Source organism: Arachis hypogaea, chromosome 17 (genome assembly GCF_003086295.3).
Source record: "Arachis hypogaea cultivar Tifrunner chromosome 17, arahy.Tifrunner.gnm2.J5K5, whole genome shotgun sequence".
Classification (NCBI taxonomy): Eukaryota; Viridiplantae; Streptophyta; class Magnoliopsida; order Fabales; family Fabaceae; genus Arachis; species Arachis hypogaea.
In genome coordinates, this window is record NC_092052.1 from 3,070,946 (window position 1) to 3,096,140 (window position 25,195).

Here is a 25,195-nt window from a genome sequence, read left to right on the forward strand (position 1 = left end):
TCCGCCCTCCCCTACTTCGGGATTGGCACCGGCTGCTCGGCACATAGGGTTGGTGATAGATGCTACGTGGTTGATCCTCACATATGCTTATCTCAAAGATTAAGTTATGCATGTGTAAATATGAACTTAATTCATTCTGTGAAACACATCTAAGCCACAAAATATAGTATAACTAGCATATAACAAAATGAGTCGTCTCAAGGTTTATAAGTGGGGGGTTTTGTAGAAGATAGAGTCAAATATGGTAAAATTTTAGTTCAACTCGTGGATAACTTAATTGAAATTTTTTAATTAAGTTCGCTCACAAACTCAACTCTGAGCTATTAAACAAGCTTGGTTTGACTCACAAACCAATATTACCAGAGAATTTTAAATGATAAAATAGCAATATAATTGTAACAACTGAATCCATAAACATACCAATAAGTTATAGAATATTTACTCTCGAATCTAGATAAGCCTCCAATTTCTAATTAAAACTTGATTGGGAATATACAAGAGTGAAAAGTCTTAACCCAATTTCCAAGCCTGTCACTAGTCCTTCATTAAATAGCACCCACAAAAAGAACAAAAAGAGAACTCCTACATGTACTTATCAACATCAATAGGGTGAGACAAAGTACCTACAATAGTGCATGCATAATCTTCAACATCCAAAGGGTTGCATAAAGTTCCTTTAGCAAGTTTTACTCTCCCTTTTTCATCACTAAGCAAACCTGCAAAATCTCCAACCACATTTTTCATACGATCAATCTGAGAAGGTTCATCATCCTTGAAGTTCAACCTCATTCCATTGATCTCATCCTCTTTTTTCTCTTGATTCACCTTTGATGCTCGCCACCAGTTGAGGTACTCCAATGACACACAAGGCTTGTAAGATCTTGAAGGAACATAAAACAAAAAATTTTCCCTGCAATTTGAGTTCATAACAGCAAAATCTCCAGGAAGATGTTGATCGAAGCCGAATTGCATTGCAACCCGGTACGGCATATACTTCTCAATGCAACCTCCCAAACCAACAAGCTCATTTGCAAACAAACACTTCCCAAAGGACCTTAACTCGTCGATCGAGTTTGAAGCATCATGAACAAATTGCTCATTGTCCTTGTAAGGGGACACAAAACAACAATTTTTCAAATCAGCAGCATAAGGACGCCACTGGAAACTCCTTGCAAATTTCAAAGCTGACGAAATTGGGCAGCCATTAGCATTCGATATCACTCCATGCCACCTTGCAGCTCTAGGCTCCCCCGGCTTTAGTTCTATGGGACAATTTGATCCGAAAATCGAAAACCTTTCATTAGCCCATAGCTGCACAAGTTGGAATAGGCCTAGAGCCTTCACGGATTCACCCGAAGAAGAGGTTACTTGTTGCTTAAGCAACCTCAAACTCTCATAGATACCAGCTAGAACAGCAGGGGCCAGAGCCAATTTTGTCCCTCGAGCCAGGCGAATCGCAATTGGAAAGACACGCGTCGCAATTACCTCGTAGGGAAGCGAGGGAAACACGAATCTTGACAACCACAGGGAGAGAAAACCTACATGCTCAAGATCATGACTTTGTCCATCCTCCATAAAAAAATTCATCCATGTCCTTTGGTCTCTCCTTGATTTTCCACCATCCATTTCCCTCGAAAGCCGTAACATCTCGGCTTCCATCGCAACCAAATCGCCGGTGAGAGGAAGATTCACCGGCTCGCCAAGGACCGAAAATCCACCAAGAACCATGACATCTTCAAGGGTGATTGTGGCTTCACCCCATGGAAAAACAAAAGTATTTGTCTCTATACACCAATACTCAACAATTCCAAGAATCAAACTTTGATTACATTGAATCTTATACATAGAACTCAAAATAGCATCGCATATACCTGTTTGGTTCCACATGAATCCGTATTTTCCCGCCATAATTTCAATCCAATCGTTCCATTTTCTCTGAGGATTTTTCCACCCTTTGAACTGAACAGCTGGATGCACCTCTTCGCCGTTACGCGGCGGCGCAGAAACCGTTGGGAATCTTGTGGCTTCGCCGGTGTTCTTTGCACATGGCTTGAGGAAATTGGCCACTCTTACAGTGTTGTTTCCACCTTCATCAGCCATTGTTGTATTCAGAGACTCGAATATGCAGAATCTTATAGAATCTTCTATTACCATTTTGGTTTTCCCCTTTGTGAAATGAATAAAGAGGAACGCAATGATCAAGCAAAATAGCTCAGAAAATGATGAATGGTGTATCGAAGAAGTTATTGAGTCCAAAAAAGGAGGGATTTTTCAAAAAGAAAAGGGGTTATGGCGGCATGGCGTCTTCGATAATCTTTCGGATTAATAATTTAATACAATACAAATATCAATTTTTTATTTTTAACAAAATATTAAACGTAATTCCCTTTTTTTTTTTTCTTAAACCCTTTTATAAAAAATCAAGTTATTGTTGAATAGACACCAAATCTCAGTTTATAGCCAAACTTCAAAATTTTAAAAATAATATAATCGAATTTAATTCATACTTGTAATTAAATTTTAAAACTAATATAACTGAATTAGAACTATATTTATAATTAAATTTTGAATGAAAGATAAAAAATACAATGAATAGTTTTGTATATATAAAAATTTTGATTATATTGTTATGAAAATATTTTATTGTAATGCTATGAATAGTTTTAGGTGAAAACTCAAATATAGTTAATTTCATGTAAATTTATCAAGAAACAAAAAAGTTTTTTGTAACTATTTTTTTTTTTTAAATATAACATGGCTAAATTTAATATACTAATACATTAAAATTTGATTGATTCATGTCACTAGGGTATCAAACCAAATCATGTATTAAAATAGAATATGAAGTTTTAATAGGTAACAAGGATGCTCAATTGCTCATATTGCTTTCTTGCCAAGGATTTAGTTTTAATAGGTAAACGAAATCTCACATGATATTGCTTCTATGAAATTCATTTCACTATTTGAGGGAACACTAAATCATTTTGCATTCCTTTACTTGTATAAATATTACATTTAGTTGAAGGGAAAATATTTGACTTAAGTATATATCATCAAGACTTCAATCATTTTGCATTCCTTTACTTGCATTCCTCTATTGCTTCAAACAATCAAGATGCATAATGTGATCAATCTGAGAATTTCGATGAAGTGAAAAATGATTGTAGCAAAATCACATTATTAACTAGGGATAACCCGTACAATTAGTTCATGGTGGTTTTATATAATGAGACAAAAGCTATGATCCTCTTCTCATTGAATGAGAGGAATAGAGGGAAGAAAGAACACAAACCTGATGAATGAGCATCAGAGAGAATCTGGGACATATTCCTAAGGAGTTTTCTCAATACAAATGATAAATTATGGGCAGCCGCACAAACATGAGGGTAAATATTATGGTGTTTGCATTTTTTTAAATGTATTTAATTTTACTCCGACGAGTTTGAGACGCAATTTTATATGTCGAGCAGAAGCCTGCGAGGATCCTCCACGATATCCTTGATGCGTCGCAAGAAGAACACTGCCTCTCTTCCATCAATAATTCTATGGTCGTATGTTAGAGCAATGTACATCATAGGCCTTGGGACAACATTTCCTCCAACCACCATAGGACGGCTCACTATGGAATGCATGCCCAAGATTGCAGACTGCCAAAAATGGTTATTGCATGAGATTTCTATATAAGACATATACTTCATCAAATAAATTCCTCACAATATTAGGCATAATAATATTTTTTTTAAGAATAAACAACAATGATCTAAGTTTAACTAAACCAAAGGAATAATCAAGATTTGGCTTGGTAATTTTGAATAATATCGGTCCTGCTTTTAGAGCAAATTTTATCACGAGTTACAAGACAAAAAAAATGAGGCCCTTATCATTATATAAGGCATGAAATGCCCTTGGTTGCCCCTACTTTTTGCCATCAAACATAGGCGGGGGGGTCATTTGGGGAAGCAATCAATTTTAGTATCAATCATAGTTATAGGAACAACTTCAATATATATGTATAGAGATTGGCACGAAACAAAGAGACATAACAATTAATAACTGCTAGCGTAGTAAAACTTTCAAACCTGAGGAGGGTTAATGATAGGGGTACTCAAGAGGCTTCCATAAACACCACCATTAGATATTGTGAGTGTGCCTCCAGCCATCTCATCAATTGATAGAGTTCCATCATTTGCCTTCTTTGCAAAAGCATTGATCTGCTTCTCTATATCCGCAAAGTTCATCGTATCACAATTGCGGATAACTGGCACAACAAGACCCTGAGACAGCAAAAAGTAATATTAATTGTAGTTCAAACAAAACAGGCAAGGTGATAATTTTCGTAGCCAAGCAAAAAATTCAAATAGACAATATATACTTAATAAATTTAACTCAATAATCCAAACATTCAGTTAACCAGCCATAACAAAATGAATTAACAAGGCCCATTAGTAGAATGCAGTGAAGTTTCATACAAAATTGCAGCACATTCAACCACGAAGGTGTTTCTACATAATGAAACAAAGTAAAAGGAAAGGTTAAGGTAACTGATAACGACCTTTGGTGTACCAACAGCTATGCTGATATCTATGTAATCTCTGTATATGATATCATCCCCATCAATGACTGCATTTACAATTGGCTGATGTTGGAGAGCATTGACAGCAGCCTGATATAAAACCCATATATAAGTACGAGAGGATAGATGTCAAAAGCCCATATGCTTTTTACACCAAAAATCAGAAATTTACATACTTTGACAAACCCGGACATAAGTCCCAACTTGACTCCATGCTTTTCGACAAAAGCATCCTTGTAGTCAGCACGGAGTTTCATCAAGTTAGTCCTGCAATTAAAAGCAATCAATCAGGGAAGACAGAAAGTGGTAATCTAAAATGTAAGGCCATAACAAGCACAAACACCATCATTAATTGATATTCAAACAAATAAACAATCAAAATGTCGTACTATGTTAGGTCAACATAAGAATGAATTTCCCTCATCCTTTACAAATCCAATCAATGGCATGTCCCCACGGGTCCTATACTATCATATCAAAACTTACAAAGTGACTTAAATATAAATAGCATATGGGCTTTTGACACGGTGCACAAACTTTAACTCAAAAAGATGCATTGGTAAATAGTGGTACGGAATAATTATGCACACACAACAAATCTTAAAACCAAGGCAAAATTGAAAGCTTGCTATAATTTCAAAATCAACAGAACTTACATATCAACTTCATTGAATGTTGTCAACATGGCAAATGTGTTTTGGGAATCTTTCAAACGGGTAGCAACACGTTTACGAAGCCTTGTCATAGGAACCTTTGATAATGAATGAAACCATCAAGACAGCATACATAATTTTTAAACATAACCAGCTAGGCATATCAACATATGAATAACAAAACATTCAGAGTGACTCACTCGTCTTTCCCTTTCCTTAGGGGGAAGCTGTGGCTCAGTAGGAGAACTTTGTGCACCAGCAGGCCTCGCTGGAGCAGGGGGTGCTTTGGGTTTCTCTTTAGCAGGTGCTGGTTCAGCTTTAGGCGCTTTCTTCTCCTCACTGGTCTTTTGGGTTGGCTGAGGAGCAGCTTTCTCAGATGTAGTCTCGGATGGAGCAACATGAGTAGTAGCATCGGCAGACCTTGAAATAATTGCTATCTTGTTACCTGGCTCAACTGTATCTCCTTCATTGGCTAGAAGCTGCAAATCATTAAATAGAACCAAAAATGCCAATTTTAACGAGAGAGAAAATATTGCTTTATATCATTTTAAGTGAGAGTCATTTTAAGTGAGAGTCAGAAATAAAAACAATATAAATCTCTTTCACATTACCTTCACAATCACACCTGACTCCGGACTAGAAACGTCAATTGTCACCTAATTCAGGAATAATAGAAAATATATAGCATTAGTTATTTAGAAATAAAGAAAATTTGATCCACTAATAACCACCAAAATCATTAATGAAGATTTGCATATTTCCCCAAATAACCTTATCTGTTTCAATTTGAGCTATTGGTTCATCAACAGCAACCCTGTCACCAGGCCCTGTTCCCACCAAAACAGAACACATGGCGGTAAATTAACAAGAACTATTAAAAATAATTCGATCATGTCACCTATAATATAATACAAGAGGCAAGCTAGCATACTCTTCAAGAATTTTGCCAGGGTTCCATCAGCAATAGATTCAGCCAAAGGAGGGACCACAACATCAACATTATCTCCTTCATCACAAATATAAACAACATTAGATGTGGTAAAATAAGAGCATTCAAGAGAGGGGGGGGGGGGGAATAAAAGCAAAAGCAAAAAACATAACTGGATACTTAAAAAACAAAGCATTAAGACCTGCATTAAGAAACTCTTTCTTTCACAAAAAGGACCATGTTGGTCCTAGACATTAGATTCTCCCAAATTCCTTGAGATATGCCCAATTGACACAGTGCACAGAAACAAAACTACTCAGATGTTATATTAAGTAATGTACTTTAGGGTAAGAGAATAAGTGACTAATGAGTTCTGAAGAGTTGGGGGACTCTAGAATTGTTCCTAACCACTGCAATATAGTATTCACTAAATCAGTTCCATCATATCCCTCCCCCCCCCCCCCCCTTTTCCTCCTCCTCAAAAGAATACTCCTCTTTACAGGTGCAGTTACCCACCAAATAAAAGAAGCACAAACTATAGATGCAACTTAAATGAGAGAAACTGATAGTCACATAATCTTACCACTGTCTGATGAAAATGGACGCCTCCATGTTTGCATGGTAGCCTCTTGACAAAAAACCTCCCTACATAGCAACAAGTTAATCAGGACAGTTTCTATAACTATGAGAGGAAGGAAGCAGGGGAAAATAATCAAGTAGATGAACATTAAGATGTAAGACAAATACTTGAAACATGTTTTGGGAATAATAATCTGACATGCATGAACAACATACAATAAAGGGATGAATAAAACCAAGGAAAGCAAAGAAATTATTCCAGAGGCAGATTTACCATCACTCATAAGGAAAAATTAAGGCAATTTTGGTGTTGAAAAACAATGCCACACCTACATCTTACGGAAATATTTTTTAATTGTCATTTTTTCCTGTTCTAAAAAAGTTTGTTCTGATAGGAAACAGAAAAGTTTCAAATTATTTTTTTCATCCTAGCCTTTTTCCAAAAAGCATAAGAACGTTATTGATCTTCCAAAGGTTAATTGACTCGCCACCTTACATTTAGTCCCTGTAATAATCAAACCCTAAGTGCATGCCCAGTGTAGACTGCAGACTCATTTTTCTATTTCCGGCTTGACCTAATTTCCATCCACAAAATAGAATCTTAAAGCAATAATTAAAGCCTCTGACTAATAAATGAAGCCACTAACCTCATAGGTTTTACATTGACCCAGCACCCTGCAAAAGCAATAACATTGATGACACAAAATTTCAAATTTGAATAAATAATTTAAAATGACACCAGTTAAAGCATTTCCAAATATAAAATGCACCGAAACTTGCCAGGTGTCATGTGAGAGAAGTTCCGGACATTCCCATAATGTCCTGAATGAAATGAAACCTGTTCAACAAAATTAAAAATAACAGTAAGAACCATCCAAGGATATAACTAATGAGCAAACAAACAATTAAGGCTCCAGGTAATAATGATTGCCCGAAAACAAAAAATCCACATTCTGTGAAGGTAAAAATTGCACAAAGAACACACCTTATCAATAAAAGGTAAATCACTCTACAATTTTAGATTAGATGTTCAAAGAAATTTGTTTTGGGTAAAACTGTAAAAGTATAATTCAATCAATATAAGGGCAGATAGTAAAACATAACATTAATAATAAGACGTCCTACAAACTGAAGACGATTGATCAAAGAAATCAACACTTTGTAGTCTTTTAGTAAAATTCATGCTGGACAAAAATCATGCAGCTCAACTCAACAATAAAGGTATAAATCCACATGGAAATAGCAGACTTAACTGACTTTAATTCAGTAAGAACAAGTTTTCACCACACCTCATCAATATTGGACAACCATCTGTATATCCAATCATATTTTGGACAAAATTCAGAGAACACAGAAGAGAACCAATTTTACAGAGAAGCAACTATGATCTAATTCACAGTTCAAACTGTCCAAGAACCACAGAACAACACATGTACACGATTCTCAATATGAGGGACAAATTACCTCCTTTTCAACAATGGAGGAAACTCTGGCAGGAGCTGAGGAGCCAGAGCGGAATTTCCGCGCTGACTGGCTTAAAAGCTGAAAAAAAAAATCACATCAGGTTTCACTTAAAATATCAACAGATCAACTACCTTCGCATTTCACTCCATGTCTCCATTGAATTTGAAATTTCATCATAAGAGATTAGTAAGAGAAAAACTCACCATGGGATATGGGCTGCTAGAAGCAACCCTCCGCCTTATGACACCGAGCATGATTCCGCGGCAACTTTAAAACCTAATTTCACACGCACAAAAAGAAAAAAAAGCCAACAATTTCAACAAACATCATCAGGTGAGAAATCACTAGCCGTAACAGCAAATTCACGCAACAGATAATATCTTCGATCCAATTCGTTCCAGAGGAAATAACATGCGCCAGATTACGATGTATTTACGTATTCCAGATGTTCTAGATGTAGATTTAAAAAACTACTAACAATTTGAAACAGTAATAATAATAAATGTCGAAGAATAACACAAATGCGAATTCTCTGAGCAAGGAGAGAGAGAAAACGGAAAGTGCGTAACAGTAAGAAAAAGGTGAATAGAGAAAGGAAGAACCCTAACCGGAGTGAGAAACGCTGAGAGTGATTGGAAGATCGATCGATCGAGAGACAGAGAGAGAGAATAAAACGGTAACGGAAGCAGAGAGAAGATCGCCGCCAGCAAAGTGATGAACAAAAGAATTGTTTATTTCAGTTTTCTACCTTTTATTTTTATTATTTTTGTTAATCATTAATTAACAGTGTATTATTATTATTATTATTATTATTATTATTATTATTATTATTATTATTATTATTATTATTGTGCTTTGTCCAAAATTTGCATGACCCTAATTCTTCGGTATTGTCCTTAGTCGTCACCTATTTTCAAAGAGGGAAAAGTCAAGAATCGCGTGCTTTAATTACTAATCATCATTCTGTTATTTTTAATAGATACTTTACACATATAAATATAATATTTTTTTTCAATTAAATCTAACTAAATTAATCTAAGATGGACAAAAGAATCGTTCTCATTAGTATGATTTAATTGTTCACCCAAACTTTATTATTTTATTTAGTTAAACGTAATTTACAATAGAAGAGCACTGTTAGACATATAAACTTTTTTGGTATATCAATCTCGTCGTAGAAGTGACTTACATAATTCGCGCGTAAAATTTCGTTTTTCTTTATATTCCGTATTTTTTATTCTCTTCTTCCTTCTTCTTATTCTCATTTTTTTTTGCGTTTCTACTCTTTTTCTTTTTTGTTTCATCTTTATCGTTTTTTTTATTATTGTTGTTATTGCTGTATTTTTTTTTCTTTCTCTTTTTATTGATTTTGCAACATTATGTTTTTTTTTTCTTTGTTTGATTTTTTCTCAAAAAAAAATTATGAGAATATGAAATAAGAAAATGAAGAAGAAGAAACAGCAGAATGCAGAACTTATCAGCACACATACACCGAAAATTCTTAAACAATACATTCGAATATCTTTGTGTTACACCCAAATATCTCCGTGTTACACCCAAATTTGCTGCAAATACAGAAAAATATTTTCTCTAATACTGCATTTTTTTCTTCTTCTTTTTTTCTTATTTCTTTCTGGTTTAATTACTCTGCTAGTCCCTATAGTTTCGCGAAATTTTCAATTAGGTCCCTATACTTTTTTTCCTTTTAATTGAGTCCTTGCACCATTTTTTTTAATTGGGTCCCTACACTTTTTTTCCCTTTTATTTAGGTCCCTATACCAATTCTTTTTTTTTAAGTTGGGTCCCTATAAAATTAAGCCAATTACTACTAAGAGGGACTTAATTGGAAAAAAAAATAGTGCAGGGACCCAATTAAAAAGAAAAAAAGTATAGGGACCTAATTGAAAATTTCACAAAATTATAGGGACCAACAAAGTAATTAAACATTTCTTTCTTTTTTTTTTAGTTTAATGAATATAAGTTCATCCTCTTTCAAGTAATTTTGTAATATTATGTGTTTCTTCTTCTTTTTTGTTTGACTTTTTCGTTTTTGTTCTTGTTAAGAGAGTGAAACAAGAAGAAACTTGAGAATGTAAAACAAAAAGGAAAAGATGAATTAAAAAAAAAAAAGAAGAAATGGTGATGATGATGAAAAAAAAAAAGAAGAAGTAGTAGCTGACGAGGAGGAGGAAGATGAAGGGTTTTGAATTATGCAGCACATATACATAAAAAATTCTTAAACAATACACTCGAATATCTTTGTGTTACACCCAAATATCTTCGTGTTACACCTAAATTTACAGCAAATACAAAAAATATTTCTTCTAATGTTACACTTTTCTTCTTCTTCTTCTTCTTTATTTCTTTCTTTTTTTTAGTTGAATGAATGTAAGTTTATCCTCTTCCAAGTAATTTTGTACCATTATGTGTTTCTTCTTTTTCTTTGTTTGATTTTTTTTGTTTTTATTCTTGTTAAATGAGTAAAACAAGAAGAAACTTGAAAAGATAAAACAAGAAAAAAAAGATAATGATGATAATGATAATGATGAAAAAAAAAGACGAAGAAGCAGCAAAAGATGAGGAGGAGAGAGAAGAATAGTTTTGAATTATACAGAACTTATTAGTACACATATACCGAAAATTTTTAAATAATACACTCAAATATCTTCGTTTTACACCCAAATATTTTCGGGTTACACCCAAATTTGCTGCAAATACAAAAAAATATTTCCTCTAATGCGGAATTTTTACATTACATTCAATTTAAACCATCAACGATAAAACATTATTCACCTACCGAATGATAAACTATTAACGACAAAATTAACTAGAATTGAACTACACCTCAACCACTTGATTGGATTTAAAATAATAATCAATTTCGTTCTAGTTTAATTGACAATATGAATTTGAATTATTCATTATTTTCAACAACGAGATAACTAATGATGGAAGAGAAGGAAGAAAAAGAAGGAAAATAAATTCCAATAAAAAAAAAGGAGGAAGAGAAAGATGAAGAGAAGGAGAAGGTGGTATTGGTGACAAAGAAGAAAAATTTAAATAAATATACATACAAGTTATATTAATTTATGTATATATATTTTAATAAGTATAAATACAAATTATATATTTTATGTGTATACATTTTTATAAATATAAATGTTATTGATTAAATGCTGAACCAAAATGATAATATTTACTAATTATATAATATTATTAATATTTTAATATATTTTAGTAGTTAATTTTTGCATATACATATATTTTTCAAAAAAAAATATGTGGAGACTAAAAGATAATTACCAAACTTAAAACACTTTCAATTCTCTTTATAAGTAGAGTCTATTGAGGTATTACAAGTAGGTTAATTGATGTTTTATTTTTGGTTTGTGTTTTTATTTTTTAAAATTATAAAATTTTATTACACAAAATATTAGAAATAAAAATCTAAAATAAAACATAAATCAAAAGTATTCTTAATTATTTTACTGTATTTATTATTTTTTTTATAAAAAATTGATTATTCTACTATAAAAATTTATACCACTTTATTATCAAAGTGATTAATTATTTTGCTAAAAAAATATGTAAATTATACTCTTATCAATCTTTTGGTCATGATATTTTTTCTATTTTAAACACTAGTTCATCGCAAAATTAAGCAAGAACAAAATGGTTATTTGCTCTGCTAATAATCTCATAGCACTAAAGTGAGCCAATTTTTTTTATAAATTAGAAACTATAAATCAGATGCTCAGATTTGGATAAGAGTAAAAAATTGAAGGTAAAATTTTAGGTGGGAATAAAAAAATTAAGGATCAATTTTGGATAAAAGTAAAAAATTGAAGATCAGTTTTGGATAAAAAAACAAAAAAAATTTGAAAAACTCAAATTAAAAAATCCGATTTATATATTCAAAAAATTTGTCTCTTACCTTTAAATTTGTAATTTAAAAAAAAAATAAAAACCACAAATTTAATCGTCAAATTTATAATATTCATATAAAATAAAAATACGCAAAATTTTCATATTATTGAAAAATACTAGTACTCCAATACAAAAAATAAAAAGTCAACGAGTTATAACTTAAATGACATAGTCTCTCCATATTCAATTAAAAGGTTGTGGGTTCGAGTCTCTATATTTGATATAAAAAAAATACAAAAAATAGAAAGCCCACTAAAGTGACCTCTTTGCAAAACAGAATCAAATATCGGATTCTCAAACCTTATCCCTACAAAAGTGTTAGCCACAACTATCTTTTCTGCACTCTTCAGAAGAAACACAAAAGCTTAAACTAAAAGTTATTTTCTTTTTTATTTTTTCTTCCAAATGTGGTGTCTCCAGCTCCATTATTCTTCATTGCTTCCTTGCAACTCAAAACCCAAACCTTATCATCAGAAACTACAACACACTACAAGTCTATTATGGCTTTATAGTGTTCCACAACTGAGGAATAATCAACACTTTTCGTTAAGAAGAAAAACCAACAACAACATGGCACTTCCACATTACATTGTTGTTGCTGCTACTTCCCCACCACCAGAACCCGTTGACATCTCAGTTTTTGTCCCAGTAAGGTTAGATTCTGTAAATACTATCATGAATTATGGAATATTATTATATTTTTTGTTAGCAACATGAATTTGTGTGAGAAATTGTTGCGACTTATTATTCTGTTCATTATTGGATGGAATGTAAACTTAATTCTAACAGAGTTTACAATTTATTCAATAGTGGATAATCAATAATGAATAGCTACATAATAAAATTTTAAGCATATTTTTTTTAGAGTAAAATAATAAATAAGTATTTAAAATTTAAATTTCAAATAGATTAATTTCTGAAAAAAATAAATACCAATAACCTTTATGATTAGGGAGCTACTTAGATAAAGATGTTTAAAATATTTTTTTTAAAGATATTTTCTAATAATTAAAATTTAATATATATAATCGATTAAATCGTGTTATTTTTGTGAAAATTAGGCCAGACAAATTAATTATTTGATAAAAAAAAATAGTGAATCAAATATTAAACCGACATAAATTTATTTTTTATAAAAATTACTATAATATCCTTATTATAGAAAATGATTAAAAAATTCCTATTATATATATATATTAGAAAGTCTATGGGGCCAATAGTTTTATTAAAATTTGGCTAGCACTTAAAGAAAAATAAGCAATTTTATACCATTAAATCTAATTTCACACTATTAAAAACACTAATAATAGCTAATTGATGACTACAAATTACAAAACTTGTTAGTCCCCTAGCACTCTTCTATATTAATTTTGAAAACTCTAAATCCTAATTCTATGACGGCAAGAAGTAAAAGACTAGAATTTAGGATTCTCAAAATTAATATATATAGTCAGAGTATTTTAGTTATTTTCTATAATAAGGGTATTATAGTCATTTTTTATAAAGAAAAAAATATTAATTTAGACCAGTTCAAAATTTGATTTACTATTTTTCGGCCAAATTAATTTTTCTGACCCAATTTTAACAAAAATAATACAATTTAATCAATTATATGTATTAAATTTTTAATTATTAAAAAACATCTTTAAAAAAATCGTTTTAGAGATCTTTACATAAGTAGCTCCCTTATAATTATGATATTAGGATATAGTGTCTTAATTTAAATTAATTTATCTCGTAAAAAACTTTTTTAATTTTTTTTAAAGATTAATCTGTTTAAAACATAAATTTTTAAGAATTTATTTTTTATATTATTTTTTTTATGTTCGGCATTGAACAATTACAACTTACAAGGAATTGAACTTAAGTTTTGTTTATATTTCAGTGTTCTCCTTCTATCATTTTATTTGATTACAAATTTTTTGGTGCCGGATTTGATCACGAAGTATTTTGGGTTTGATGATACAAATAAAGATGAAGACGAAGACGAAGACGAAGATAATAACTAATAAAGAAGTCACAAACTAAGAAACATGTGACAAATTGACAATTGATGAACGTTCATTCTTTCGTATTTTTAGTTTATGTTTGTATGATGATTAATTAGTGTCATATATCATTGTTAACTATTAATTAAGCCTAATTTTAATATATTGACGATGTAAAACATTTTATATAATCATTTAATTATATCTAAAAAATTAATAGTTATTTTTGTTGACGTGATGTTACGTAATTAGATATGTGTATAAAATTATTTTTATTTTTTATACTAAAAGTGTATTAAAATTAAATTTTCATTAATTAAATTTTAATATGAATTAATGCCTTGACGATGGAAATACTAATATGTCAAAAACTTTTAGAAAAACCCTAATGACTTGCCCAATGAATAGGTAAGTATCCGAATGAATTAGCCATGTTAAGATCTATCGCTACTTCAATTATTTGGCAACGAAATTAAGTAACCTAATATTAATAATAAAAAAATAGTTTTAATAATAACATTATAATACTTATTTCATAATTCAAATACAAAAGATAAGTTTCATGAACGAACTTACAATGCTGGTAACATAACAAGCTAAGACACATAATTAAGAAATACATGCAAATTCCACAAGCTAGGCTTTGCTGCTCCATAATCCATGGTGTATTATTGAGGATATAGCTAGATACCATCATAATATTAAATATATGCCATAAACATATATATTGACTATAGTTCATAGTTCATTATTTGAATTAATTCACTGGCTTCTTACCAACTTCTTCATAACCTTTTTTAACACCGTCCTCATCTGTGGTGCTACTCCCATAATCAAATTTTGAAGGTCTAATCGTTTTGCGATGCTTAATTTTATTTCCATCCAAGTCGTAGTACTTCTTCATCATCATTTCTACAATTTTTTTCACGATCAAAGTTAAAAATCTCAAATATAAACATGTAACGAAAATGTTGCCACATAAACGAGTTTAATAAATCAAATAACATTTTTATACGATTATTTAATTATATTCGTCATTTATATAAAATTAATAGTTAAAAATTATTAAATAATTTAATATATTTAACTAAATTATTATTTAATAATTTTTAAAGACGACTGTACCCAAATTATTATCGTATTAAAAAAATAAGGTGAATGATATCCTACCATCTTTAAAATAACATATAAGTTACCTTCTATGATGTGTCATATTCTAATTTGATGTTTATTTCAATACATTTGTTATATATTTATTAAAATATGAATTTAAATTTTTTTATATTAACTAAATTCTAAACTAAAATATTGATGTGATAAATTAAAAATAGAAACACGAATCAGTGTCACAGTGAAAATTTTCAATTTGAAAAGTTTATCATGTCAAGTAGATTTTTAAATTTGGAAATTTATTCTATACAATTTGGTTTAGAATTATATAAAAAAAAAGAAAAAAATTAAAGTGTTTTTTAAAAATTAATATAGCTAGTTTGCAATTATTTTTTATGAAAATCTGAATTTTTATTTAATTTTTGTTAGAAATCAAAAATTTTGTGTGAAAAATAAAAGAGTAATATATAATATTATTTTTCAAAGGGGAATGCCAGAGGGACAATGACTTTGTTGAACAATATGAACAACCATCAATTAAATAAAAACACACTACACCTCTAAATTAACCCTATAAATTTTAATATTAAAATAACCCTCTATTGTTTACATTATTTAATATTTTCATTGTTTACCTATACTTTTCCTTTTTGAAATATTTTGTTAAATTTTCAATAAATTTTAATGACCTAAAATCAATTTCTTATTTTTTATTTTATTAGATAAATTAATCATCTAACAAATTCTACTAAAAATTTTAAATAAATAAACACCTATTATTAGAATATGACACATCATATAGAATAATTTACGTGTTATTTTAAAAAGGATAGGGTAGCATTTACCAAAAAATAATTATCTTACCTGAATTTTGCAAAGTTAAAGATTGAGGATGAACTGATTCAACGGAATATCTTCTGTAACGCCGACGATTATAATCACTTTGGTGACGATTATAATCATCGTCATCATCTGAACCGTCATCATAATCACTGCCCCCGCGGCGGCCGCCTCTCGGATAATTATTATACCTCCCGGAACCACCACCGCCACCATAATTCCTATAACGACGACCACTGTTATATTCACCGGAACTGAAATCCTCATCATCAAACTCATCATTGGGCTCAGGCCCAATAGTAATTCCCCATTGCCCATTTGGTTTGTAACCCACAGATGAATCACTTGTCAAATCTTTTAACGGATCACTTTCCTCATCATTCATCTCCTCTATATAGCCAACAACAAAAAAAAGTTTCTTAAAGATACATACATTATTATACATATTTAAAAAGGGTAAAGTGTATTTTTTATTTCTAAAATTTGATAAAAATTTTAAAAATATCTTTAAATTTTATTTTGTTTTAATTTTGTCTTAAAAATTTTTTATTTACATCAAATATATTTTTGACGGTTAATTTTTCAAAAAATTTAAGACAAATTCAACAACAATTTCATAAGAACAACTCTTAACACAAACAAATCAAGTATAATTTTCATGCATTATTGCTAAATTGGTCTTAACTTTTTTGAAAATTTATCCGTCGAGGGTATATTTGATGCAAATCAAAAACTTTTGGGACAAAATTGAAATAAAATAAAACTTAGTGATATTTTTAAAACTTTTGCCAAACTTAAGAGACAAAAAGTATACTTTATCTTATTTAAAAAAAAATCAGTAACTAAATTAGTCATAATATATTTATATATATCATTTATATATCTAACAAAATAATTAATAATAAAATAATAAATCTTATCAGAGTATAATAATTAAATTTGACATAATAAAATAATAAAATTCTTTTACAAAAGTATAATAAAAAATTATAAATACTATATATGTATTCATATATGGTTGTTGATTTTTTTATGTATATCAGTATATGTAATATATATATTTTGTTTTTTTATAATATTTTTTAATCCAACAAACCAATGACTAATTTGTTACAAATTTAAATAATGAATTACTACATACATAAAATAAAATTCGAATCCGATACTTGACTAATAAGCTAACAACTAGATTAACCAACTTTGGTTATATGTAATATATTTGATTATACTTACAATAATGCAAATTCAAATTGTTTCATGGTTGTGTAAATCTTGAAAGTTATTTTAGTTGACGATAAAATAGTAAAATCCACTGCTACACAGAATAACAACTTATAATATAAGCTAAGCCATAAACCCTATATTATTTTGACATTAAAGGTGAAATCACCGATATACATAAAAAAATCATATTCTTTTTTTTTTTTATCAAAGATAGGAGACTCGAACCTGCAACCTCTTAATTGAGTATGAGGAGACTATGTCATTTGAACTATAACTCATTGGCAAAAAAAAATCATACTCTTTGTATTTGTTTGGATAAAAGAATTAATGAGAAATTTTACCGTGAAATAATTCATGGGTCAAGACATGAGAAGATAGAACAAAAGCGAAAAGAAAAACAAAGGAAATATATGTCTTCAAGCTAGTCATCATAGGAGTAATTCTGATATTGGTAAAGCAATTGAAAAAAAAAAAAGAAAAAGAAAAAAGAGAGAATGGTACTACTTAGAATAGAGAGAATGAATGATATGATATATTTTCAGGTTTATATATAGGTTGAGAAAGCATAAAACCATATTCAATAACAATGTACAATAATCGATCAAATTTAAATGGTTAGCCACATGGCTAGTATAGAAAGCCAAGAGTCATGCATAATATTGTATTATACTACTATTTGACATAGAAATTAAGATAATTTTGTGGGGTTATTATTTAGTTACAATTATTTATTTATTTATAATTCTCATTATAACGAACTACATATTTGGTAAGATAATTCATAATTATTATGTTATTTCAAAAGTTGATGTTCTTTGGACAAAACGTTTAGTTAAATCAATTGTTTTATTTGTCTATTTTATAGTTAATTATTTTGATTTAATTAAAGGGAATCTTTGCCTTATATAGTAATTATAATTATTATAATGGTAATCAAGGATCCCAATTCAAACATGCATATGGTCACTTTGCCGGTCTATGAAGCCAAGAGTCAAGTATATATTCTCGAAGACTCGAAATATATTATTTTATCAATTTATATTATATATTTATATCATTATACGTATACTAAAAATGAGTCATATATTAAAATATAATATATATATTAAAATTTTATAAAATTATACATATATTTATACACAAAATATATAATGATTTATTTTTAATATACACATAATATTTTGTTTACTTTATATACATTGAAATTGGAATACTTTTTAACCAAGAGTCAAGTATATATTACTTTTTACAAATTTGCTATCTTTCTTCAAATATCTCCTTAGAAATTATTTAGTCTCACTATCTACGAATAATAATAATAATAATAATAATAATAATAATAATAATAATAATAATAATAATAATAATTAAAGAGTAGCATTTATTCACTTATTAATTTTTTTTTATTTCTCACGGTATGTTTCGACCCGACAGACCAATGACTAATCCGCTGCGGTACTGAATTTTATTTAAGAGTTTGTCGTTGACTAATGAGTTGATAAAAGCAAAATTTCATCTCTAATCTTTCCGAGCATGGTATGATACTATGATGGTAACACCTAAACCGGAAAGCAAGCAAGTTGAATCCTGCAAGACCATAGTCTATTAATGAATTATCATGATCTAGTTCTTTGAATTTGTAACTTAAACATTTGAAATTGATAATTAAATATATAGTAAAAGATGTTGAGGAAGGAGAACTGGCGAAGGGTTAAAGTAACACTTAGCATTATTTGCTATCGAATATGAATACCCAAAAAATGATGTTGGTTATCCTAAATATTTAAATAAGCACAGTGAAGACCAGAAAGTTGACGATATAAATGCAATATAACAATAATACCATGCATGATGAAAAAAAAAAATCATTATTGTGATAAAAAACTAAGATGCCAAAAGCTTCATATTGATGAAACATGTAGAAGGCATTCATATTAAGTTGCTACAAAGTTCAACAGTAAAGTATTTGGAGAAGAACAAAGAAAATTTACATTTATCTGCTATAGAATGTGAGAACCAAAAATGGTGTTATAGCGTGCTTATCCTAAGTAAGTGCCGGCGCAGCGAAGCTGTTATTTGTGTCGAGAGACGAAGATTTGATAGCAGGCGATTGGCATCCAGATGGAGGACTATGTAACTTCTTTGAAAACAGCAATGACTTGCCTTCAAAGAAACTTGAGAAAGATTGTTTTGGCTTTTCCTCAGAATTCATCTGATCTTTGGTTACAGGACTCCTCAACAGTTTATCTTTGCCATTAAAGATAAGCCTAATCCTCGCAAGACGGCTCTTTGGTTCATCTACAGCTGATTCTTCTGGCTGCTTCATCATTTTCAATGCTTCCTCAGGATTCAGTAACATTGTCTCCACTGTTTGATACACCTACACGGGGATATGATTGATACATTCTTGAGACAAATATAGCTATCATATAGTTGCAGATAAAAACTACCATCATGCACTCAGATTCATAACCTTATATAGTGAATGAATTAGACTATAATCTCTGCTTCAATTCAGTTTTGATTTCCTGCTGTAGGAAAATGCGAAACAAAGAAATGAAAACAAAAAAGGCACAACTTTATTGTTTTCACTTTTTCTCTTCGCAAAATCTTGAAAATAGAAAATAAAGAAAATGAAAAAAGAAATCAAACAGGCTGATCAGACCCATAGTTGGATACATTACAAAGCAAGGGTGTTTTCTGCTGGGTTACATATTGTCATATTGACCATTTCATTTTTGTTCTTCAATAAATCACTACTTGAGATTCCTCAGGAGGTTTTGAGGTGCTAGTTTAATGATAATTAGTCACTTATTCTAAAAGTACCCACCTGGACAAGGTCATCAATGTGCTCACTCAATTTGCTGCTTTGACATGTGGAAACTATGTACTCCTTGCACTCATAGAATAACTTTGAGAAGTCTCCATTATTGGATAGCATAGGTTCTGCATTCTCAATGCCTAAACCAAGCTGTATAAGCAGATCAAAGATTAGACATATGTCTTTTAAAAAGAGTTGAGAAATATTAGAAAGGCAACAAGTGGCATAACTGTTGATGAATAAAGAATAAGTAAGCTATTAGAGAAATCTAGACAACTTATAGAAAGAAGAGAGAACAAGCAGAACCTCAATCAAGAAGAGTGCATATTGTGATTCATAATTTGAGCAATAGTTTGGCCAATACACACTATTTTCTTTTAAAGGATATGAAATAATCAAACGTAATAGCACACCTGTGCTACCTGAAGTTTTGTTAACAACCACCATAGATAACCCGAAAACCTATATTAGAGTTCAAGATAGGCTCTATGGATATACTCAATAATTTCTTTCCTATGATCTACATTATAGTCAAAATATTCAGCTCTAAATTAACACTTCGTGAATTCCAGTCTACTACATCAAAAATAACAACTAACAAGGATATATGCTGAATTGCTGAGACTTGAGCATGGCAAATTCATCAGGGATGTGATGACAGATGCCTCAAATTTATACTAGAGAAACATAACAGTTGCGATAATAATAATTAAAATATAGAATAGAACTTACCAGAGAAACAAATAGCTGTCTAAAAAACTCAGAAGTATGGATCTTTTCAAATGCATTGAGGATGCCCTCCCTGCAGCAAAATGTAAAAGGACATTCAAGTGATTGGATTTAAGTGGAAAATATAAACCCAAAAACTATTATTTGGACTTACACCGCCAATTCTTCATCAAAGAGGGGTGCCTGCTTGACAGCTGGGACTGGTTTGGATGTTTCCCATAATTCACGCCACAAATTACCTGCCATCAACAAAGTAATGGAATTCAGAGAAGTTTTCTGATCAGATATCAAGAGAACACAAGTGCCCAACTTTTCTCCAATTTTCACATGTTATAACAAAACTAAGACCACCACACTGGCGAGACTCACTTTTCTGAATTTTGTTTTTCCAGACATTTTTAATTTAGGCATTCAGTTTAGAAAAAGGCATTTAATTCAGGGATCATTTATCTTATAACAATGTCATAAAGGTTGAGACTAAGATGTCAACATTCTCAACTCGATGCTAACATCATTGGGCCAGCAACGAATTTATTAATTAATATTTTGTTTTTGAAAACAAGTTCTGCGGTTCTGCCATCAGACATTTTAAACCCGAAACAGAACAGCTTACTATTATAGTTCAACCATCCATCTATGCCATACAGTATGGATTCTGCATATCTTCCTCACAAAGTCACAAGGCATCAAAGTATGTCCTCCACGGAAATTAGATCCATAATGAATATATAAATGATGATAAAATTTATAAGAATCCGGGAAAAGGTTTCCCATAATTGGTGTCAGGATACAGTGAACAAGATATTTTTGTGTCAAGCATAGTATTAAACAAATTTATCAAGTGATGATGTTATGTCGGTATAGACAAAGACCAAGCAACCACATTTCAGCTGATTTTAAGTAGCAATATACAATGTAAAGGATCATTAGTACACCTTCTTTTTGCATTCGCCGACTTAGGCAACCTCTGCCATCAAGTGATTCACCAGCGTCAAAAACATCACTATCCTCAGCAGTTGCCTTATTTTGTGTCCAGTCCGGAGGAGAGTACCACCTTACAAAATCCTCCAAAATACATCCAGGATTTGCAGCCTAAAATATGGTAACCAACAAAAGAAATGTTGATAAGTACATTAAAAACATTCAGAGTAGTCAGAAGCATGCAGAATAATTTAAAGTTCCCTTCAAGGGAGAGCTTGACCTTGAAAGCCTGCATGTCGGAGAGGAGTTGAGAACACCCAACACCAACACTGAACATAAATGGTAAGGAAAATTATCAAGAAATGTGAACTATCTCTCATTTCCATGACACACACATGCACATAATTCACACATAAATGAAATGAGAAAATGGATTCATAATTTACTGAAGCTGAATATCATACAAATCTATCTGATTTAGGGAACATACCTCCCTGTCCGCAGTACAAACTCCTCTGTTTCTCTGATTAGATCTTCTGTAAGCAAAGGCCCTTCCTACATTAAAGAGACACAAAGTTCTTGAGTAAGTTTGAGTATTAATCATATTATATGGCACAAATGAAAAATCTATCAAACCTGGGTAGCAGGACAGTAAACAGGCTCGCCTGTTTCCAACAATGTCAGATCTCTAGCTGGTCGAACTGCACCAAGTCGCAGAACAAGATCCCCAGTGTTCACTCTAGCATATAAAACAGGACTTGAAGGATTTCTGACTTCAGAATTGATTGGTTCTTTTATGTTTGAACTAGCTTCCATCATCATAGAATCCAGAGTGTCAGTGGCAATAACACGGAGCCTTCTCCGAGAGATGCAACAGTTAATTACTTGAAGTTGTTGATACAGAAGACATGCCTTCAGGTCTGGAATATCATCCGGAGGCACTCCAGGTAAATATTGATCCTCAGACCAATGTTTTCTGAGCTGCATTAGTAAGAAGATGAAACCAAAATATTATATTTTCAGCTGGTAATTAAGAAACAAAATAAAGCAGTGGCAATACTGAATATTACTTCAGTTCTAGTTAGAAGTTTGAAACCAGAAGTGCTTCAAAGATTTCTTTCTTTTTTCAAGGACAAGTAGATCTCAATTTATCCTAAGAGAGAATAAAGATATAGTTCTACCAATGATGATGCATTTTATTAAAAAGATATTCACTTTATAACTAACAGTTACTTAAGATAATAGATGATAACTTATATATGTTAAATGTATTGGGTTGGGTTGATAACAAAGGGTTAATGATATCAAAATGAGTTAAACATACTTCAGCAACAACCCTGAACCAGAAAAGAACCATTTTTCGAATGGACTTGAAGTTTCCAATGATTTCAGCTAGCTTAACAACAAAGCTTTCAGGAGGAGCACCATGAATGTCTCCCCACAAAGATGTTATGGAAGTTTCCCCTGGATTGGAGTCAATCTTTCGACTGAGAAAATCTCCCTCTGTGGATATATTACAAATATTATAATGAGAGTGAAAGACCATCACTGAACAATGAGTAAAAGAGAAAAATGTTGTAAGTTTAGTAATGCAACATACCCGGATCAAACAGAGCTTTAATCAAATTCACAACTCTCTCATCGCCACTAAACTCAGAGGTAAGTTTGTCTTCCTTTTCCCGCATCACTAAAGCCTTCACTGCTGAGAAACTCAAGGCTGGTGAACTTACTGGCGAAGCTGTAAAATCTTTCAATGACTTTGTTGTACTTCCAGCCCTATTAAAATGTTAACAAAAATTTTAATGAAGAGGCTAGTCATATCGTTAAGCTGAAAATCTTTGTCATGATAGAAATGAGAATCTTGTTATATTGAAAAAGAAAATTGCAGTGAACAATTGAGAGTGCCAACTTTGAGCAATAGGATGCAGCAACCAATTGGTCTTTGAGCATCTCCTGGGAAGACTCAGGAAAAAAGGGGCAATAAAAAGGTAAAAGAATTGCAGCAAGTAAGTACAACTTACTCAAAAGCTATAGCCAGTTGCTTCAGCACAGATGACTTAGGAATTGGATCTTTTGTATCAGAAGTTAAGCTTTCAACCAAGGGAACTGCTTCTGCAGCCTATGTCAAAAATTCCAGTCATATATTATAAAAGAAATCAATCTGTAATTAAATTGGAATTGTCAAAGAGACCTCAGTTGTGTCCTTAAACATATGATTCATAATAAATAAGTAAACATTACTAACTCATGTCAACCACATCATGCATTCTGGATTATATTTTATTTCATTTTTTAAATGAACTTTGTCACCTTGGCCTCAAGATCATTCTTCATATTCAGGATGTACAAATTTTCATCATAAAATGGAATTGCCATGTTTGCATCCCCAACTTTATCTTCAAATTCTTTTCTCCCAATTCGAATATTCTTGAATCTCTCTTTCCAATCCTTCTTCCTTCCTATATGAGGTGATTCCCTCCCCTTTATATTATTCAACTCACTGCAAAGCTGCTGCACCATGCCAATACAAAATTCAACATTTTCCAATTTTCTCTGAATAATAATTATCAAACTCAAATATACAACAAAAGTTTAAAAAAAAAAAAATCTTTGTATAGTACTAGTTCAAAACTTCAAATTACATGATAATAATAATAATGATAATAAACAAATTCCAGAAAGCAGAACAATAAACAGTGTAATGGCGATTCACCTTGTGAGGAGATTCAATTTCAAATTCCAGATTCTTAGTGAAGCTGTTCTCTTGATCTTCTCCTATAAACAAATTGAGTCAATGCAATTCTCTTAATTTTCTATTCTCTTACACAAAAATAGGTAAAAATCTGAAAAATAAAAATAATAGTAAATGAAATTAAAAATAGCGGAAAAGAAAATTAAGACAAAAGAAAGCTTTGCTAAAATTGTGTGTGGCGAGAGAAGAACTAACCTTGATCGAATTTGAAGTCGCTGAGAATCCGCTCCGCTTTTGCAGCTGCGGAATGAAACGCCATTCTCGCTCTATACACAAAGGTTGGTGGTGCCTCCATTATCACGCGCCGAAGGTGCGCACGTTAGCCCCACGCTCCTTCTCAATTGCTACTGAACCAGCCATATATATAGCTAGAAGAAGAAGAAGAAGAAGAAGATGGCCGGCGTTAAATTCGTTTCTTCAAATTCGCGCCGGTTCTGTCACTTTCTTTCTCTGCATCACTATCCATAACTCCCATGCACTTTGATGTTACGTTAATTAATTAATTAATTACGTTAATTAAGTTAATTACTTTATGACAAAGTTGTAGTCATGTATATCAACGGAGTTGACTTATTGATTTAATTTTAGTTTGACCTCTTTTGAATATAATATACTTTTATTTATAATTATTAGACTCAAATAAATCCAAAATATCTTGTAGTATCAGGATTCGAACCAGCTCGTAG

At 31.0% G+C, this 25,195-nt stretch overlaps 4 protein-coding genes across 7 annotated transcripts; all 4 read right to left on the reverse strand.

Annotated features, from left to right (window-relative positions):
• Positions 1 to 420: 420 nt before the first annotated feature.
• LOC112764090 (uncharacterized) lies at positions 421 to 2,289 on the reverse strand. Its single transcript, XM_025809618.3, has one exon. The coding sequence runs from the start codon at positions 2,152 to 2,154 to the stop codon at positions 583 to 585; it is 1,572 nt and encodes a 523-aa protein (XP_025665403.3). The 5' UTR covers positions 2,155 to 2,289; the 3' UTR covers positions 421 to 582.
• Positions 2,290 to 3,146: 857 nt separating this feature from the next.
• On the reverse strand, positions 3,147 to 9,083 carry LOC112764089 (dihydrolipoyllysine-residue succinyltransferase component of 2-oxoglutarate dehydrogenase complex 2, mitochondrial). Of its 2 annotated transcripts, XM_025809617.3 has the most exons (15): positions 8,806 to 9,083; positions 8,401 to 8,473; positions 8,198 to 8,275; positions 7,514 to 7,571; positions 7,381 to 7,408; positions 6,738 to 6,799; positions 6,158 to 6,232; positions 5,998 to 6,053; positions 5,838 to 5,882; positions 5,427 to 5,705; positions 5,230 to 5,324; positions 4,750 to 4,840; positions 4,553 to 4,663; positions 4,080 to 4,274; positions 3,147 to 3,647 (listed from the first exon to the last, which is right to left on the reverse strand). In XM_025809617.3, the coding sequence occupies exons 2-15, from the start codon at positions 8,449 to 8,451 to the stop codon at positions 3,456 to 3,458; spliced, it is 1,416 nt and encodes a 471-aa protein (XP_025665402.1). In that variant the 5' UTR covers positions 8,452 to 8,473; positions 8,806 to 9,083; the 3' UTR covers positions 3,147 to 3,455. The 2 variants fall into 2 exon arrangements, with proteins under 2 accessions (XP_025665402.1, XP_072079286.1); XM_072223185.1 differs by lacking the exons at positions 7,381 to 7,408; positions 7,514 to 7,571 and having other exon boundaries at positions 6,738 to 6,830; positions 8,172 to 8,275; positions 8,806 to 8,915.
• A 5,534-nt stretch (positions 9,084 to 14,617) lies between these two features.
• LOC112764094 (uncharacterized) lies at positions 14,618 to 17,835 on the reverse strand. Its single transcript, XM_025809623.2, has 3 exons — positions 17,628 to 17,835; positions 16,087 to 16,452; positions 14,618 to 15,024 (listed from the first exon to the last, which is right to left on the reverse strand). The coding sequence occupies exons 1-3, from the start codon at positions 17,716 to 17,718 to the stop codon at positions 14,870 to 14,872; spliced, it is 612 nt and encodes a 203-aa protein (XP_025665408.1). The 5' UTR covers positions 17,719 to 17,835; the 3' UTR covers positions 14,618 to 14,869.
• Positions 17,836 to 18,647: 812 nt separating this feature from the next.
• Positions 18,648 to 25,100, reverse strand: LOC112764086 (uncharacterized). Of its 3 annotated transcripts, XR_011875485.1 has the most exons (15): positions 24,705 to 25,100; positions 24,471 to 24,532; positions 24,068 to 24,268; positions 23,779 to 23,876; positions 23,358 to 23,533; positions 23,082 to 23,260; positions 22,394 to 22,738; positions 22,248 to 22,312; positions 22,038 to 22,086; positions 21,772 to 21,928; positions 20,991 to 21,075; positions 20,840 to 20,909; positions 20,117 to 20,257; positions 19,278 to 19,666; positions 18,648 to 18,873 (listed from the first exon to the last, which is right to left on the reverse strand). XR_011875485.1 is itself a non-coding variant. In XM_025809612.3 (14 exons), the coding sequence occupies exons 1-14, from the start codon at positions 24,802 to 24,804 to the stop codon at positions 19,331 to 19,333; spliced, it is 2,061 nt and encodes a 686-aa protein (XP_025665397.1). In that variant the 5' UTR covers positions 24,805 to 25,100; the 3' UTR covers positions 19,136 to 19,330. The 3 variants fall into 3 exon arrangements, 2 of the variants coding, with proteins under 2 accessions (XP_025665397.1, XP_025665396.1); XM_025809612.3 differs by lacking the exon at positions 18,648 to 18,873 and having other exon boundaries at positions 19,136 to 19,666; positions 24,068 to 24,265; XM_025809611.3 differs by lacking the exon at positions 18,648 to 18,873 and having other exon boundaries at positions 19,136 to 19,666.
• Positions 25,101 to 25,195: the final 95 nt, after the last annotated feature.